At 36.3% G+C, this 20,072-nt stretch overlaps 1 protein-coding gene across 11 annotated transcripts in view; it reads right to left on the bottom strand.

The window, feature by feature from the left end:
* Window positions 1–20,072, bottom strand: part of Tanc2 (tetratricopeptide repeat, ankyrin repeat and coiled-coil containing 2) — a 306,152-nt gene that overhangs the window by 146,731 nt on the left and 139,349 nt on the right. For 8 of the 11 annotated variants that reach the window (XM_040749911.1, XM_040749917.1, XM_040749914.1 and 5 more), the window contains one exon: window positions 6,745–6,855. The exons of the other annotated variants lie outside the window; for them this stretch is intronic. In XM_040749911.1, coding sequence (XP_040605845.1) covers window positions 6,745–6,855 — 111 coding nt within the window. The remainder of the gene's footprint in view (window positions 1–6,744; window positions 6,856–20,072) is intronic. 11 annotated transcript variants of the gene reach the window in all.

Genomic DNA, 20,072 nt, shown 5'->3' with positions numbered 1-20,072 from the left:
TCTCATTTTAAAGACTTAAAAGGAAATTATACATACAATGTGTTAAAAATAGACCACCAGGGTACTGGGAAATGATTCATTTGGTATGAGGACCTAAGTTTGGATGAGCTTTTGGGAGACACATTTAAATCACAGTACTACTTGAAATGAAACTTCCTCATTTGTATTCTGGATCTTACTATCTCTCCTGCCTTCAGGAAACTTGATACAAAAGGTGATCCTTCCTCTCAAAACTTAAAAACAATGTATTTAAGTAAGTTTTTTTCCTATTGGGTATCAAACACACTCAAAACTCTTGCAATAACAAATCATAAACAACTTTGCCAATTCTTCTTCCCATACTTTCCTGGTGATTACGGTAAGAAACAGTATTAGGCTAGAGAGAGGCTGATGTATATAAGAATTATTTTACAAATCAAAGAAGGTACTAAAAAGCATAGAGAAGATGTGAATAAAATTGTCTTGGGCGAGTGGAAGGTAGAAGATCGAAAGGACTTTGAAAGAAACCATACCTTAAATTAATACTGAAATTGAGTTTGATATTTAATAGTAGACTTAAGGAAAAAGAGCAGACAGAATAATTTTCAGATACAAATTCTGCTTGAGCTTCCAATTCAACACAAATATCAAATTCTATAATAAAAACTGACTCAATGCAGAATGTTTTAAATGATGATTATTAAAAATGATGATTATTTCTAATCAATACCATATTACTGGTAGTGTTAATAGCATTAGCCTTAATGTTTATTAAGCCACTACTACCTGGTAAATTCTTATGTGCATAAAATATATTAAATCTTTTAATCTTCATAATATCCTATTTCTCTGGTAGAAAAATTCACAAAGATGAAGATCTTGCTCAGGGCTCAGTGTCAGTGAAACAACTGTTAATATTTTTAATACAGGCTGTCTAGTTCAAGAGCCCATGTTCTTAACAACAGCATTATTATGTTAATAATATGTGATTTTAAAAACTAAATACGTGATTAGCAAGTATTTGGTTGTTTGAAACAGGGTCTTTTAATATAGCCCAGGCTGATGTCAAAGTCTCACCAAGCCTCCTGTTTCAGCCCTCCAAGGGCTGGATAACAAGCACACATCACCATACCCATTCTATGATTATTATTTTTCTCTTTCACAGAACGCATTGGAGTTATCTGATATTAGACTATAGGGAAATATTAATGATTTTAAAACATTTTTTAGTAAGTAGTTTGGATGTTCAGCAGTTTTAGGTGTTAGATTCACACTTATGAAATATGTACACCATTACTATAACCATGGGAGAAATAAAGTATACTTTAAATCATAGCAAATTAAATTCTGTGATAAATAAAACACAAGCAAAGAAATAAGCTGCTGTAAAAAGCTAGTGAATATTTCAGAAGACACTTTGAGATTTTACTTTTAAAAGATACCAATTCTGTACTCAGCGGTACACACCACCTGCAAAAAGTACCTTCTGTTTCAAGCAGGCAATACCCAGGGAGAAAATAACCTCTAATTTGAATCCCAACAGGAAGGCTGCATACAAATAATGAAACATTATGCCCCTCACTTCTTTCCTTCTTTCTTTTTTTAATTCTCAGCATTCTCTTAGCATGTTCAATGCTACATCATTTACACAATACAAACTACCGATTTCTCATCTATTTAACTATGACACCTCTTTGTACTAACTAATATTAAATGAATATATGAGTTCTCTCTAACAGAGGTATAAAACATCACCTTAACCCCACTACCAAAGCAAACTTGATTATATTTCTGTTTCTTAGTTCTTAAATGATTACCTGTCACTGTTCCTTTTGGAGAAACTAGAAAGTGAGTAATTCCCAGCAAGCGTTGAAAACGTATAGGAACTTTTCCATATTCTTGCAAAAATAGCTCCTCATTGTACAAATTGGTGCCCACAAGGAATCAAAGCCAAGGCCTCTGGCCCCTCCCAATTCACAGAGCTCCTGGTATTAAGGCACCACGTTTAGTTCCCTTGGCCACAATTAAAGACAAGGCAGAAGAACAAATGGAGTCGGGGTGAAAATACTGATAATTGTTGAAACGGAGAGTATATTCATGGAGATACTCTAAGTTTTAAACCTTCCCACAGAATTTCTTGGGCTCAGGCACATGGCTTTACTTAGACAATGGGATTATTGTGGACTTGAGCCTGTATAGCTGGGCTATTCTTGTGGTTTCTTTGGCTGATGTCTTTTCAACTTCGGTCTCAGAATCAGTATGTCTAGACCTATTGTTTTTGGGGCACATCTCAGTATGTAAGCTAGACTAGGTCCAAATTCACAGTATCACCCAGATGAGTTTCAAACTTGTAATAATCTTGCTTCAGTCGCCTGAGGGCGACTTTTATTTTTTTGTATGTGTGAAAGTTAGAACACTACATAGCTATCAGGTAGAAGAGTCAGAAATTAAACCCAGATCAGGGCTGGGGATTTAGCTCAATGTCGTCCTTGTTTAATTCCCAGTACCTGTCTCCCTGTCAAAAGGAAAAGACATTAAATCAAGGTCTAACTCTCAAACTTGAGTTCTTACTAATATATGTGGCCCAAGAATAGGACCACAAAGTGGCATATAATCCCCAGTCAGATTTAAGATCTGCTAATTTTAGCACCATCTCACCAATCATACTTTGAGTTTTCAATAATCTCAATCACCTTCCTCTTGGGCTAGCAATACTATAATTTAATGTTTTCTCCTTGATTTTTATGAATATATCTATATATTCATGTAAATATATACTTTTTAAAATCACAGAAATGTCATGTTATAGATAATGTTGCTATGACAGGACATTGAGACACATATATTATTCAACATGTTATAGATCATTGAGGTATAAATTAGAATTGAAACATACTGACACTTGCTTAATGAAAAATGTTCCCAAGGTCTCTCCAAACTTTAAATATTTCTGATTATTTAGAAAATGCTTAAGAGTTGTACACCACATTTCAGGGGTATCACTAATATATTAATTAACATTTCTGAGTATTTACTGCGAGCCAACCATTCTGATAAATGCTTTGTATATATTGATCTAAGATTATCTCCATTTCTATTGATAAAGAAATTGAGGCTTAGAAAGTTTAAGTGACTTATTCAAAAATCACACAGATACTAGGTAATGCCATAAGCAGACAGGCTATAAAGTGCTGGATGAATCTACTTTCTTACTTGGAGTATTGTTCAACTGAAATGATTGTTATCAGTTGGTTACTTCTTTTCAGAAAAATAAATTACAACCCTGTCACATATTAAAATAAAATCTCTCCTTTTTAATGTATGAATAGTAAAGAGTACTTACAGAATGTATATGGTAAATGGGTTAGAGGGCAATGTGTTTCTGAATGATATGGTGTCTGATTCAAGAACTAAGTAATAAATCCTGCTTATGACACTAGACAAATTGCTTACACTCCCTAGCAATTATCTAACACCATTCTCCAAGCATCCTTTACTCTGGTTGTTTAGTTATGGTGATATTATAAATTATCTCCATAGTTGCAAAAGCAGAACCAACATATACCATTTGCTTACATATTCACACATTTTGTGCATGTGAAGAATTTAATTTGAGAAATTGTAACACATGGATATTCAAGACTCTAGTGCTACCTTGATTGAAGCATTCAATACTTAGACAAATATTCTGGATCAGCAGCTACACCATAAAGTAGCTTTCCTTAGACTGTAGACTAAACATTGGTGACTTAGTCTCGCTTGATTCAGAATTTCCTTTCAGATGTGGAAAACATATATAAAATATACAAGTATAGAGATGCCAGGTACAGATGGACAAACCAAGAAAAATATGTATGTCTTTATTTCAGATAAAAAGACTGATTTTTCTGGCTTAAAATGTATAGAAACACTGTCAAGTCACTCCCAAGAAGTCAAGAGTAATACAATAAATCCCCCAGGCTTTCAGCACTGTTTACTGCACTATTTGTAAGCAGTCTACAATAGACTTCACATTCTTAAAGTATGAAACATCTACCAATAGCTTTACCATCATCTGGGAATTTGTTAAGAAATGCAAATATTCAATCTACCTTAGGCCTACTGAATCAGAACTTCCAGGGATGGGCCAAAGCAATCTGTATTTGGGCAAGGTTTGATAATTTTGAAACTTGTTAGGATTTGAGAACCACTGCTATAACTTTTAGTTTACAACTGTAGCTTCTATGAGACAGTCACCTAAATCTTCAGGCAATGAGTAAAACAAGTAGACAAGAACATCAGCCTTAAGTGTTCTATTATACATAAATATAAAATAACATACATCCCTTGTTTTATTAGCACATCTTACATTAAAAAATTAAAAAGCCTATTAGGAAAAATCATTTTGTTTCTACTTTCTAAAGTTTTGATAATTGAGTCTATGAAATGGGCTAACAGTAGACAGGCTAATACAAAAGACAGGCAATTGTATTACATGCATGCTAGGCAGAAAGACAGGTACCAAAATGCCCAGTAACATTAATATGCTTATATACTCCCTTCACAGAGGAGAGATGATGTGGACAATTTAGGGACAGTAAATTATTTTTTAAAAAGATAAACAGACTTTCCAAAGAATAAGTGTAATTCTGTGACAAAGTTTAGTTGACACCTAGGCATGGAGTAAACTAAACCTTCATTCTCCTTTCCTGTGACAGTCATTCTTCCTGGTTGGTGGGATTCCCTGGGAGAGGACTACTGACAACTCTCTTTTGTCAGAGACTCTATCTTTAGGCAGATAACGCAACTTCAGAGAAAGCCTGTCCTTGTGCTGCTTCGGGGGAGAAAATCAGGGAAAGACAGGAGGGCAGGGAGATCTCAGATCCCAGGCTGATTCTGAAACCTTCCAATCAATGGAGTCGGCATGACAACACATTGTACTCCTGGGTAGCCTTCTGTAAGTCTCAACTTTGATTGATGTGTACCCATTAATTCATTTTGTGTATTGCTAATTTTTGATACTACCTAGAGATAATGGTATCTTCAAGTCTGAGGTTACATTCTCATCTCAAAAGAAACTTATTTTTACAAAATCTAAAAACATTATTACAAAAGAACAAATCAGTATCAAGTTTCTATGCTATAAATCTGTTTCAGATTATAAAAGAAGGCCTACAAAGTATTGTAACAAGCATTATGGCCATCATTGATTCTTCCTGGTGTTCTAAAAACCTTAACTGAAGTTTGGTTCTACCAACAAAGAACTCAGGCTTGTGGAAAATATGCATAAATAATCAAATTGATAAGAATGTCCAGAGAGATTTAGCACAGACATTCCCAAGTCACAGCTACTCTGCTTCATGATCAGAACAACAGCTACATTAGATTAGTGTGATATAATTAATATGGTGCTAAGGAGATTAGGCTCCCCTGACAGTCATTCTGACTCATGAATCCAGTGGTAGAGGGTTGTCTACCTTATAGGAGTGGAGGAAGGGAAAGAGTGAAGAAAGAGATGGGAAGAGAGGGTAAGGAAAAAAGAGTACTGAGTGGAAAGAGTGTCAAGAGGGGGCACTTAGGAAAAGCAGTAGAGAATTCGGCATTTACTTTATATTATAACACAGACGTTTACAAGTAAATGCAAAGTATGATATGCCATTTGCTCCGAAGTGCACCTCAACAAGGACGAAGAATCTATGCAGTGCTACCCGAAGACTTTTTGTTGCTTTGGGAAACAGAGAAACAGGTTTTTAATACAAAACTATTATTGACTTAACAAAGAACAGTCTAAGAATAAAATCCCCAAGGTCTTTCAATATTCAAAATGAATTCATAAAGTCAAATATATTTTATTTATCTGGGTGTGGCCCAAGTTTTCCTTTACTGTTTTACATGAACTTGTCCTATATGACTTTGGAGACATAGGACCCTGACATTTTAGATCAGAAAATGATACCTATTTAGAAGTAGAATCATTCTGTTCTCTCACTCCAAGTGGAGGAAATATGTAGTGTTCTTTTCCACAGTGGTTAAACATCAATTTTAATGAGCAGGAATAAACAAAATACCTAAAAACAAGTATCTCAAGGTTTTTTTTTAACTACTGTTCTGACCTGTATTTTCAACCAGAGTTACAAATGTTTCTGACACAATTCTACAGACGCACTTTAGGGAGAGTGTAAAGGATTTTGCCAGGCAACTCACTGAAGTCTTAAAGAATTTAAGCACTGATAATGAGCCTGTCTCAGTTTGGCTTACACACAGGAAGGGTTTTAGTGGAGCTCACATGTGTCTACAGGCCACGCACAAGAAAAGGCTATCTATAAAAGTGAGGGTTCAAAGGGGTCAAAATCAGGTATCTAATTCAAGTTTAATGTTCCCAATACCCAAAGTGTTTCTGCAACTATCCAGAATTCCAATAGCAATTGGGTATATGTCATCCTTAAAAGGTACAGTTCTGAATGAACATTCTTACACCTATCTTTAACATTCCTCTCTGCACATGGCCAAAAAACATGCCTTCAATTATTTCACACCACAAAATTCCTGAAAATTTCACTTGCCAAAATTATTTTGAAATTTATCTTTGTAACTGTTTTTAATACCTACTCTCATGAATAACAAAACAAGGCGGACAGTAAAAACCCATGATCTTTTAGGAGACTAGATAATAAGACTCAAGAAATAACATGTTTTTGTGAGTAGTATACATGCAAAGCACTGCTCTGCTGGGTGGGCCTGATGCAATCCTCCCCTTTTCAAAGCAGACACTGCATGCGTGCTTACCAGGGCAGTATGCATCCACGTCCAGTTTCTGAGCTGAAGTGAGAGTTGGGGAGCCAAGCTCGGACTCTGGAATTCGTGGGCTCTCAACAAATTTTGCCTTCCTCAGAGGGGCTAAGGACAAAAAGAGAGAAAAATAGAGAGAAAAGAAAAGGGATAGGAAAGTAGAAAAGAAGAGGGTGAGAGAAAGGAAAGAGAGGCAGAGGGAAAGGGAAAAGGAGAGGGAAAGAGAGAAACACAGAGGGGTCATGAGTAAGGGGAACAGCAGGCAACAGATGGAAGCACTTCAATGAACGACACACTCTGTGAGACTCAGATCAAGTTACCCTATTTTTTTTGTGCCAGAAGAAAACATTAACTGCATTCCTCATACAGGAGATGGGTCTTGTTTAAAGTAACTGAAAATGGGAAAAGCTAAAGTCTAAAAACCAAAACTCTGAGCATAATTTGTAATTGTCTACTACCTTTGGTTACTTCCTCTTTTTATAAAGAAAGAACTTTCTTATCTTGGCTTTCTGTGCCATAAAATACAAATATTAACTACAAAAACTATTGAAAAATTTAAGGTTTAATTACAACTATATTAAAGTTTCAATTATTCAGAAAGAACTACCTGATACTCAGTCATGATAAATACTAAAGGTGAGTGTGATTAAGTATTGATGTAGTTTAATAGGAAACCAACTAACTGCTCCGCCATTCATATAAGAAGTCAACAATTCTAGGATACTAAAATACAAAGTAGGCCATGCCAATCTGACACTGATGCTAAAGAGAACTTAGTTACAAACTTAATCATGAAACTTAGAGAATACTAACATTCCATACCATGAAAACCATTCAATATTGTATTAGTGTATTCATAAACTTGAAATTGTACTTACTGAAAATTCATAATCAAAATCTTTGTGATATGGTCTTATTATATAGCCCATACTAGCTCTGAAATCAGGAACCCAAATGCTTGGATTACAAGTGTGTACCACTTTACCCAACTGGGCATATAAATATTATTTGGTAATTTTTGTGAGTGTGTGTTAAGATGCATTATTGATTTACATTCAAATCCTCAGTTAAACATCTTTTTAAAAAAATCAGTTGACTATCTTAAAAGTTAAAATGAGATGGATTATTTTGGTATTTTCAAACTGAATTATATTACATTCTAATAAGCTAAAAGTGCTTAGCATAGCATTAACACTAGAAAGTATCAGCTGGATGTGGAATTTACTTGAATGAATTAGCCTCATAGCTACAGGTGTCTTAAGATGTGTGACTGTGTAGAATCACATTACTGTTTTCCAAAAGTTTCTTCATGTGCTTCAAAATCCTTATCCATTACTGATCCCCCAACGGATTCAAAGTTAATCCTAAAAGATGCTATAAAAAGTCCCTGTAAAACGTCCTTGTCATTAAAATGGCTAAAATTCTCCTTTAATAATTTTGAAGGATAAAAACTATCAATTATAAAAGAATTAAAGATTTTTTAAATATCTAAACTTACAGAAAACAAGATCACAATTTAAATCTTAGTGTATGTTCATAAACTGTAAGTAGATGCTAAAAACATGACATAAATCCTGTCATTGCCTCCACGAGAGCACAAGACAGACACTGACAGTATTAATAGTATTGTTCTTACCCAAAAGTAAGCTTTGGAAAAGCAAACAATATCTCCTGTGCTAAGTGTGTAATATTTAAGCCTCTTTTTAAAGAAATCACCATCAGAAATGAAGATCTTGTCAGATATATATGTATGTGTGTGTGTGTGTGTGTGTGTGATTAGTAAGAAAACATCTAAATCTCATTAAATCCCCACCAAATGGGTTAAAAACAAGAGCATTCGATTTAGCATATGAGTGGGTGTGTTTGTGCATGTGGCAGAGGCCAGAAAAGGGCACTGACTGGATCTGCTGCTTTGAAGTTAGAGGCATTTGTGGGGTGATGCTTGTTACATCAATGTCTGGTTCTCATGACTATAGAAGAAACTCTTAACTGCTGAGCCATCTCTTCAGCCGGTAATTTTATTCTTCAAGCTCTTTAGTCCTTCTCTAGGCTTTTATTAAATCACAATCCTAACTCTAGAATAACTATTACAACTGCTAAGATCTGACAAAAACAGCAATGATCCCTGATCAAAGAACTTTATATGTCTAAAAAAATCGAGTAATATGTTTTATGATAAAGTTTTTGAGTAATGGACAGGAACCAGCACCTTAGAGTAGAGATGTAAGAAAGGAGCTGAGGACAATAGGAGAACTTGAGGGAGGAATGAAGCATGTTTGAGAACTATGAGATGGAGTCAAGGGGAAAAACCACGGTCCTAGGGAATATAGAAAACCACGTGTAGCTGAGACTGCAAAGGTGATGTGGACAACAGTATAAACCAGAATTTGCATTGGTTATGGAAGAGAAAAATGTAACCTACTTTTCAAGCAAGCAGAGTTATCAGATCTGTGGAGCTCAATGCTATTCTGACTTGTTTTCCCTCCTCAGCAAACTGAAATTGAGGCTATCTTTAAAGTTCACAATGGATATTTCATTTGCTTTTCTTTGTACCTTCATTCAGTAGATATTTAACTAATTCTACTATCTACCTTGATTACTACCTCATTTATCTAATAAGGGGGTTAAACTATTGGTTTGTTTGAGTCAAACACTCACTCTGTAGCTCTGGCTGGCCTAGAACTCGCCATTTAGATAAGGCTGACTTTAAACTTGCCATGATCCTTCTGCCTCTGTCATCAGAGCTCTGGGATGGCAGCTCTGTGCTGCTAAGTCCGGCTAAATAATTATTTAAGATAACAATGGTGATCAGATCAAGTAATGAATAGCTAGTGTTATCTGTAAGTCAACAAAACAAAGTATAATCACAGAAAGGACAGGATGCCCAATAGTCACAACAACACCAGGTAAAGGATATAAAAGGACAAATCAAAGATAGCGCATATTTTTCTTAAAAGCCCTTCATTTATATAGATTGCTTTGCAAAAATAAAAAAATGCTACCTAACATGATTATAATACATAAGAGGACTGTATATCAAAAGTGCTTACCTGATCAAAAACAAAAACAAAATAAATGAAAACTGATTGGATTGGATTGGATTGGATGGGTAAAAATAAACTAAAACTTAAATCAGGTATTTTGTTGTGATGTGATGAGAGTAAACTGTTGCCCTGAAAATTAATTTGAACCAACACTGGGAACTTGATTCTTATGCTACTAAGAAATCTAAGTTTGAGGATGTAGGCTGAAGAAAATGCTTATATACTTAAGGAATATAGCCATTTATAAGGTATAGGTCATATTTCTAGCACTTACTAGTAAGAACATATTTATAAAGTCTCAGTTTTCTCAGTCTTAAAGTTTTGTTTAGTCTCAACAAATTCTAATCATGAAAAATATTTAGCATGGTGCTTAGATATGATGATGGCTCACCTAAAATTTATTGGGACATGGACGTGGTGAAGGCAACAGTTACGGAAAATAAGCAAGATTTCAAGACACAGCAAGCAGAGGAAGAGTAACAGCAGCACAACAGTGAAAGGATGGACAATAAAGGATTTGAAACCAAGAGCTTAAGCCAGATTTCCATCCTCTGCTTCTCCTACTGCTAAAACACTTGCACACACATTGACCACCAGTCATTCTGAGTCCACAACAGTACCTACATCCTGGATGAGTTGCCAAGATTACATTAACTGGATGAGTATAAAGTAAAACATTCTCAGAAAATTAAGGAAGAAGTTGAAACAAGAACAACTGACCTAGAAAAACAGGTTATTTCTAGTACATGTGGCTAAATTGACAGTGCATACGAAATGAATATTGATACCACACTATGCAACTTAGTCTTGCCAAGTAAATGTTCAAGTAAAAATGGTTTTCCATTCCTTTGTAACATTTTTGTTGTACTGTGGATCAAACCCAGACTACTTTCACTACTGAGATACAGCCCTAGACCTTAAAGTTTAAAAACTATTGTTTTCTATCATTACACCTATTGATAGTTTTTTTATAGAATTTACACAATTCTAAATTATACTCTCAGATTATTTGGTACCAAACCAGAATGGAATGTAAGAACACAAAACTTTTTTTTATGGACATAAAAGTTTTATTTAATTTCATTCCCCAACTTCTGGTGCCACCAGTACGATAACAAAACTTTTTAAGAATATTTCAACCGTTTGTACACACCTATAATTCCAGCAACTGGAAGATAGAAGCAAAAAGACCAAGAGTTTCATCAGGCCATCTTTGGCTACATAATGAATCTGAGGGCTAGCCTGGGCTTTATGAGATCCTGCCCCAAATATGAACATAAAAGGATATTGTGGCGGCAAAATAACATTTCATCTGTAAATTTTGTTTTAGGAAGAACAGTGGAAGTGTGTAGATCAGTGATTGAAAATTTCCCTAACAACAAAGAAGCCATGGGTTTGAGCCCTAGCATTACAAGTTCAACACACAAACCAAAGGCCAGCAGGAAGGAATTCATTCTGTTTGGGACTTACATATAGCTTCTTTCTTAGTGATTTGAAACTTTTTTTAGAGTCTGATTCTAATTGCAGATACATAGCTCTAAAAATGACTGCTGCTTTCAAAAAGGCTAGTCAATAAATATTTGACAACTAAGACTTAATAACTACTTTATACATTATCTATATTTACCTAAATCCACTTGACCTTCATAAATTTCTTTCATGAAGAGCATGCTTAACCCTATTTTGAAAATGGGACATCAGAATCACAAGACTTCTTGTGAAGAGCCACAGTAATTAAATTATAGAAAAAATCTACATGTATTTTTATTTCAAATATTATTTCACTGATAATATTGCTTCCCAGTATTATGGGACTACTTTGGGCTATGAGATAACTTTCAATTAATCCAAAAATAATGGAAGCACACAATATGGCAGACATCACTGATACTACCAATATTCTGTTGCCATTCAGTTCTAAGTACAGGGAGAATTATGACTTTCAGTTCTTCCGCAATTTAAGGACTATGTGACTATTCTGGCCAATAGACAACAGCGACACAGCCTCTGCATAAGTTTAAAGTGTGCCTCTTCCTCATTAGCAAAAATCATAAAACAAATTTCATGTGGAGATGTTAGAGCTAGAAGATTAACTACCTTGCACTTGTCACAAGATTCAACTATCCTGGAGAGCTGCCCAAGCTTGCTGGATGAAATCAGAAATAGATATTTGCTGCATGAAATCATAAAGATTTTTTAAAGCTGTTATGGTATCAGGCCTATTATAACTAATTAAATAGCTATAAAGCAATTTTTGTTTTAATTCATGGCAATCCTTCTATGTCAAGGAGAACATTTTATAGTAGTACTAATACCAATTAATTCCCCCTTTTAACCAAGAGGAACAGTTTAGCTTTTAAAAACTGCTTGAAAGTTTAAGAATCTATCTAGTTATCTTCTAGCTATGGTACACATTGATTTTCCCGTTTGATTATAGAATATTATTTTCTCATATTAAAATTTAAAAATTTTGATTTACATATATATACATCTGTGTAAGTGATGTGTGTGTGTCTGTGGTATTGGAGGCCAGCTGGAGTCACACACAGTTATGAGCTGCCCAGCCTGGGTACTAAGAATGGAACTCAGCTTCTCTGAAGAGCAGCAAATGCTTTTATACATCGAGTCATCTCTCTAGTTTTTTTTTTTAATAAAATAACCTATTTAAGGGCTGGAGAGATGGCTCAGTGGTTAAGAGCACTTACTGATTTTTCTGATGACCTGAGTTGGGTTTTCAGCACTATATGGTAGTTCACAATCATCTATAACTCTAGGAATGGATCAGATACCCTCTTTTGGCCTCTGTGGGCACCAGGTATGTATGTAGTGTACAGATATACATTCAGACAAATACATACATAAAATAAGAACAAATCCATCTTTAAAAAATTACCGAAACAAGAGCACAGAATTCCAGAAAATGAAATAAACAAGTATAGTTAGTTGTAAGCAGGCATAACAAAAATTTGTGAAGATATTAGACCAAATGAATAAAACTGATAACAGTTTGTTGTACCAAACTGTACCTCAAGAGGGAAACACAATTTAATTCTCCACTTTATGTCCATTCTCTGTTGGGTTATTGTGATGGTTTGAAAAAAAAATGGCCACCATAGGCACATAGGGTGTGGCATTACTTGAAAGGATTAGGACATGTGGCCTTGTTGGAGTAGGTGTGGCCTTGTGGAGGAAATGTGTCACTAAGGGTGGGTTTTGGGGTTTCAGAGGTTCAAGCCAGGATCAGTGGCTCACTCTCTCTTCATGCTGCCTGTTGATTCAGATGTAGAAGTCTCTGCTACTTCTCTAATACCAAGTCTGCCTGCATGCCACCATGCTTCCCACCATATGCTTATGGACTAAATTTCTGAACTGTAAGCTAGCCACAGTGTTTTCCTTTATAAGCGTTGCCCTGGTCATGTTGTCTCTTCATAACAATAGAACTTTGACTATGACAGCTGTAAACAAAACATTTATATGCAACTGAATTTAAATTGGTACTCTACCTCCCCAGAAAAGTGACTAGAAATGGGTATGTAGCTCTTGGCAGTAACCTTCTAGCATGTACTGTAGTTGAATGTTTTTCTCTGTCCTGCTGGTCCCCCCGGAACCAGCTCATGAGTCCTCGCAGCTGCTAATGAAATACAATTGTTTGGCCAACGGCTCAGGCTTATTACTGGCTAGCTCTTTCTTATAAATTAACCCATCTTCAATAATCTGTGCATCACCATGCGGCTGTGGCTTACCAGTAATGTTCTGGCATCTTACCCCTTCAGCGGCTACATGGCATCTCCCTGATTCCACCTTCTTTCTTTCTCTATCTGTTTGGAATTCCCACTTAGATATATTCTGCTTGGTCATTGGCCAAATCAGCCTTATTTATCAATCAATAAATGCAACACACATTCACAGCATACAGAAGGACATCCAACATCAATGTACAAAGCCCTGGTGTAATCCGTTGATGCCAGAAACAACAACAAAAAAACTGGTATTTAATATGAAGGATATGACTGACAAAACATTCTTAGATAGTAAGAATGACATTATAGTCATGATTGGGATATTGGTTAGGTAAGAAAATCAGGAATATCAGGTATAAAGGGAGACATAATTAGCAAGTTAAATAACTTTCCACATGAACAGGTTTAAGTCATTTGAACAAGGTTGTCGTTTGGCTAATCAGAGTAGCCCACTCTGTTAACTGTCCTTGCCATCTTGCAGGAGGGTCAATCCAGTTCTACACACCTTTAATAACTTTTCCACTGATGGCATAGTAAGAAGTCAAAAGTGAGGACAGAAAATGCAGAGACTGAATGTGTTTTTACATGTTTCAACACAGAAAAGCTGAAGTTGAGAGTAAATCATTGGGTTATTCTTGAAAGTATTGGACTGATTAATGGGCTCTCATATTCTGTTTCTAAACTGTGCTAGGATTAGAAATATCTGAAAATGTGTGAAAAAGTTTCATTATGGTAATTCACTAAACCTCCTAAAGAAAGAAAATCGGAAAACTGCTTCCTATAACAATAAGAAAAGACAGATAAGAAAATAAGTTTCATTTCAGAGAATGGAAGGAAAAATAAAGTGATGAAGAGCTAGGGATGGGAAGGGAAGTACATGAACTGAAGTAGTCCTTTCAAAATCCAGGAGACACAAGAGCTAAAGCCAGATTCACAGGGAAGTAGCAAAATTTCCATCTCAATGAAATGCTATATATTCAAATTATCTGAGTATAATTGTATTCAAATTCAAAGACTGAAGTCTGTGAAGCTCACTTTTGCCTTTTGTGTTTATAAAAGTAGTTTTCTATTCCAAAGTCCTATTAACACAATTAAAGTGCAATCATGCTTCTCCTTGTCTTGGCCTGGGTAGGTAGGAACTGAAAGAACATGATCATCTCGTCGCCGGTGACTTAATACACCAGAACAGATTTTTCAGTTTATACAGATGTTATCACTATACAGTGCAGCCTGGCCTGGTACTTGTAATTCTCTCATCTCAGCCCTCTAAGTGCTAGGATTACAGATTGTGCCCCCATGTCTAGTATTAATGCTACTTCTCTATGCAGTATACTTTCCACTATTATTTTAGAGCCCCAGAGGCCCTTGCCGCATTCTCTGTAACACTCTTGTCTTTGTTTCCTCAGCTCAGCAGGACTGTCATTCTTAGATTTCTCCATAAAATATATTCAGGCAAGAAGCCAAGGTTCACCTTGTTCTTGACCCCTGACCTATCTTTTCACTCAGTGATTATGTAACTATTCTGTCAACAGCTCAGTGTCCAAAAACAGTTGTTTCCTGTGGGAGGCAAATATATTAGTTAAGTCATCACATTGTGAAGGGAAGAGCCTCTTGTAATGTTTCAACTTGCATTTTTATTACTCAAGAATGTGTCTGATGAGAGACAGGTTCTTCTGTTTTATATACTGCCATGTCCTCAGCAGTGTAAAACACAGAACATTATTGTTGAATAAATTAAAATTTTATACACTTATTTATAGATTTTTGGAGGTAAAAGCGATCTATCTGTTCATGTTCTTTATCTTTAGTAACTAAAGCTGAAGAAGACTGATGATTCTATACTCAAGACTACTCAAGAATACATTCTTATGTATGTTATATTTTTGTGCACTTATGTTGTGCCACACAAAAGAATATACTAGACACAATGTCTTACAGACAGAACATACAAGCAATAAAAATGGAGATGACATGGTGCCAAAAGAAACTGCTCGAAAATGACTGCAAAACCTTAAGACATTCCAACAGACATTAATTATTGAAGTTAACGGGACTTGAATAAATTAAACAAAAGTTCTCATTTCAAAGAGAAATCAGATGCAAATTTTTATCTCTATGTGACATTACAAAGCAAAAGGCAAATTGCTGCAGAAGACAATACAAAATTCAAGAAACAATAATAGTGTAACTAAAAATTATCAGAGATCCTACCTATGGTTAAAGCTTTATAGCATATGGCCTTCCTACTATTTTATATAAAATATTAATGTCAACATTTAAAAACAACTGATTACTTCCCCCAAACACATGCCTATGTGTGTGCATATATATGGGAAAGTAGGTACTCATTTGTGTGCACATGTGTGCACACGTGTATAAACTAGAAGTTGGTGCTGGGTGTCCCTACCTCACTGTTTGAGACAGGATCTTTCAGTGAAACTGGAATTCATCCATTTGGCTAGGCTGGCTGGGCATGAAGCCCAGGGATCCCACTGTCTCCAATTTTCCAGCATTGGGATTACAGGAATACACTACTGTGCCTAGTTTTATGCAGGTATGGTTCCTTATCAGTTGAGCCATTCCTTTAGGCCTGAAGCACATGACTTTTGAAAGGAATATGCAGATCCTAAAAATAGGAAATAAATTCAATTGGTGGGGGACACCAGTAGTCCCAGAATTGGTCATAGCTATGTAGCGAGACTCAGTCTCAAAAATAACTAAAGTTAGACTTGTGTGACATGACCTATTGTTGTGTGGTCTTCAAAAAATTATTAAACTTTTTCAACTTTTTAAGATTCCTCACTGTAAAAATGTGAGCCATAAAATCTCTCTCCATTATGAGAATTAACTTTAAAGGGCAAAAGGTAGATGCAATTTAAAAAAGGAGATACTGACATTTATTATTCAGACCTCTAAACAGACTTCAAAGCCACGGACTGAGCTATCACTGGAACAGAAACTGAAATGTGGATGTGGGATTCATTATTTAGTAATGGCATACATAATAGACACCACTTACTTCTCAAAGTCATCACAAAGGTTAAAATGAATTCGTCTTTGTAAAATCAGCATAATGCCTTACATTGCAGTGGGTTCCTTTTATAGTGTATAATGATGGCAATAGTGATGGTGGTGATGTATTGACAAGCAATGGTGGAACATGGAAAGAAACACAGTAACCTTTAGGATGCTGGTCAGAGTGCTGGACCTTAGTGAAGATCACTCACAACATGTAACAGCAAAAAGGAATTTGCTCACAGTTCTTGGCTCATCTTTTTCTGCTTCTCTATTTTTGCCCTTAAATAAGAAACCTTAATGAATAAAGATTATTTTAAGCAGAATATATACTGTACCAAATGTACTTGTGTGAAATGTCTTCTATGGTACAGAATGTTGGAGGCAATTTGTTTATGATACAAGAAAGCTGAAAACAAAATCATTGAACATTTTTCCAGTGATTTAAAAGTATGCTGTCACATATTAGAACCTAAAAATAGAACACTACCTGTTCTATTACTACACATGAATAATCAAACTTCACTAGTGTATACACTCTATAGATAGGGCTATTAGGTAATCTCAGGACAGAACTCAGAATCATAAAGAATGCAGTCACACTGCTGTTTGCCCTTTTGCACTGGCAAATAATAGTGCCTAACAACATGCTAATTGGGTAAAATTACACAAAATTCCTTTAAATAGTTTTCCCTATTCTTGAGAGACAGAAGGCTTGAATAGTAATAATGTACATGAAAGGCAGCTGTCATTTACTGGCTGCTCTGAATTGTTGGTTTTTTTTCTCTACAACTTAAACAAGTTTTCTGAAGATTTTAATTATTCAGTGTGGAGGTAGAAACTGCTACAATTTGCATAAACATGAGCACTGTGCCAGTACTAGAATAAAACAGGCTAAGAGTAAGTTAAAAGAGGGACCAGAGAGAGGGCTTAGTGGGTAAAGTAATTGCTGGGCAAGCATGAAGTTCTGAGTTGAACTCTTAGCACCAAAAATAAATCTGGGCATGGTGGTCTATACCTAAAATCCTAGCTCTGGAGACAGAGTTAGGTGGATTCTGGGGGCTCTGGCCAGCCATTCTAGCCATAATGGTTCAGTTAATGACCCTGTCTCTAAAAATAGGGTGGAGAAATGATTGAGGACGATAGTTATAGTGTTAATGTCTGGCCTCCATATATATGTTTGCACAAAAAAGTGCACCTGCACACACATGTACCCAATACACAACACACATACACACAGATGGGTTACAAGAATAAGTGATTAGAACTACATATTTCAAAGTAATAGGATTGTGAATATTCATAACACTAAGTCATGATGTCTGCTTATATAAGTAGTCCAATTAACCTTATATACTGTATGCAAGTAATGAAATATTAGTGTTATTCTCCAATATGTACTACTATTAAAACTTTTCTAAATTAATAGATTAAAAGCAAATGTTACTGGGTGGTGGTGGCAACACTTTTAATCCCATCACTCTGGAGGCAGGGGCAGAGGGGCAGAGGGGCAGAAGGGCAGAGGGGCAGAGGGGCAGAGGGGCAGAGGGGCAGAGGGGCAGAGGAAGAGAATCTCTGTGAGTTTGAGGCCAGCCTGGTCTACAGAATGAGTCCCAGGAAGGCCAAGGCTACACACAGAGAAACCCTGTCTCAAAAAAAAAAAAAAGTGTATGTTGGTAAAGTGGGATTATCAAGATCTTCTGAGCTAATTGGGAGCATGGGGGGAGAGGAGAAGGAGTTAGGAGAAAGAGAAGGGGAGAAGAGAAGGGGAGAGGAAGACATGAGAGAGCATGAAGATTGAGTCAGGGGAAGAATAGAGAGCAAGGAAAGAGATATCATAATAGAGGGAGCCATTATAGGTTTAAAGAGAAACCTGGCACTAGGGAAATATCCAGAGATCCACAAGGATGACCCCCAACTAACAATCTAAGCAATAGTGAAGAGGTTACCTTAAATGCCCTTCTCTGATAATGAGATTGATGACTACCTTATATGCCATCCTAGAGCCTTCATTCAGTAGCTGATGGAAGCAGAAGCAGACACACATAACTAAACACTGAGCTGAACTCCTGGAATCCAGTTGCAGAGAAGGAGGAATGATGAGCAAAGGGGTCAAGACCAGGCTGGAGAAACCCACAGAAACAGCTGACCTGAACAAGTGGGAGCTCATGGAACCCAGACTTATAACTGGGAAACTAGCATAGGACTGTTCTAGACCCCCTGAATGTGGATGTCAGTTTGGAGGTCTGGTTAATCTTTGGGACTTCTGGTAGTGGATCAGTATTTATCCCTAGTACACAAATAGACTTTAGGAGCCCACTCCACAAAGAGGGATACTCTCTTAGCCTAGACACACGGGGGAGAGTCTAGGCCCAGCTCCAAATGATATGACAGACTTTGAAGATTCCCCATGGAAGGCCTCACCTTCCCTGGGGAGCAGAAAGGGGATGAAGTAGGGCAGGGGAGGAGGTGAGGGAGAGGGAACTGGGATTGACATGTAAAACAAGCTTGTTTCTAATTTAAATTTTTTTTTAAAAGGAAAAAACTGTAAATGTTATCCTGTCCCATGGGCAAAAATGACTATGGAGACATTTCTAAGGATTAAGTGTGAATGCCAGGAACTTTCTGGCTTGTTTTTGGAATGTGCAGTTGTTACTAGTTACAATAGGAAATTAACACCAAAGAGCACTGAGTAATTCTAACCCTGGGTCAAGAATCACATTTCTCTGACCTTAGAAAATCAGTCAGAAATCACCAGTCCTGTAAGAGGACAAGTTGCTTTTCAGTCTCTGAAGCCCTGGTATCATCTTGGCAGAGAACAGGAAAAGGGATAAGTAGATGATTGACAGACAGAAAAACAGGGTCTGAAGCTGAATTGTTTTCTCTGCTAGAAAGTAAACCATGGGAGGAAGATAGCCAGAGGAACTAGATGAACATCATGCCAGGGAGGACTGGTATAGGAGTATGAGCAACCGTTTCCTAAAAGCATGAAACACTGGGTAATGTGATAATAAGAGAGGTGACATACAAAGTACGGGAACCAACTTGGTTTAGATGTATTTCTTAGGGTTTTCACAAATCTCCTGTATTTTGAACTGAATAAATGCACTTCTCTGTTCACTGTTACATTTTTAAGAGGTATGTGTGTGGGGGGGGGTCTAGAAGGAGAATAAAGACAGAAGTCATGTTACATAACACAGTAAACAATGGAAGTGAAAAAACAAACTCAAATTCCTGTCTAAAGCTAGTAAGTGCTGCCCTTTCACTAACTAATGTATCTCACCGGATGCAAGGCAAAACAAACAACAATAAAATTGTGTAAAAGTATGGAACAACGAAAGCTAAAGGTGAACAATAAAATCAGTTTTACAAAACTGGCACCAGAACTGGGCATGGTGGGACCTGGGCAGTGCTTAGGAGGCTGAGGCAGGAGACAGAGTTTGAGGCCTGTCAGGGCTACAAAGCAAATTTGAAACCAGCCATAAAATCATTCAAGTTTCCTTTGTCTAACTGTGGTCATATACTA

The sequence above is a fragment of the Mesocricetus auratus genome, unplaced genomic scaffold (assembly GCF_017639785.1).
Source record: "Mesocricetus auratus isolate SY011 unplaced genomic scaffold, BCM_Maur_2.0 Super-Scaffold_100007, whole genome shotgun sequence".
Lineage (NCBI taxonomy): Eukaryota > Metazoa > Chordata > Mammalia > Rodentia > Cricetidae > Mesocricetus > Mesocricetus auratus.
This window is presented reverse-complemented; position numbering and strand designations above follow the sequence as displayed.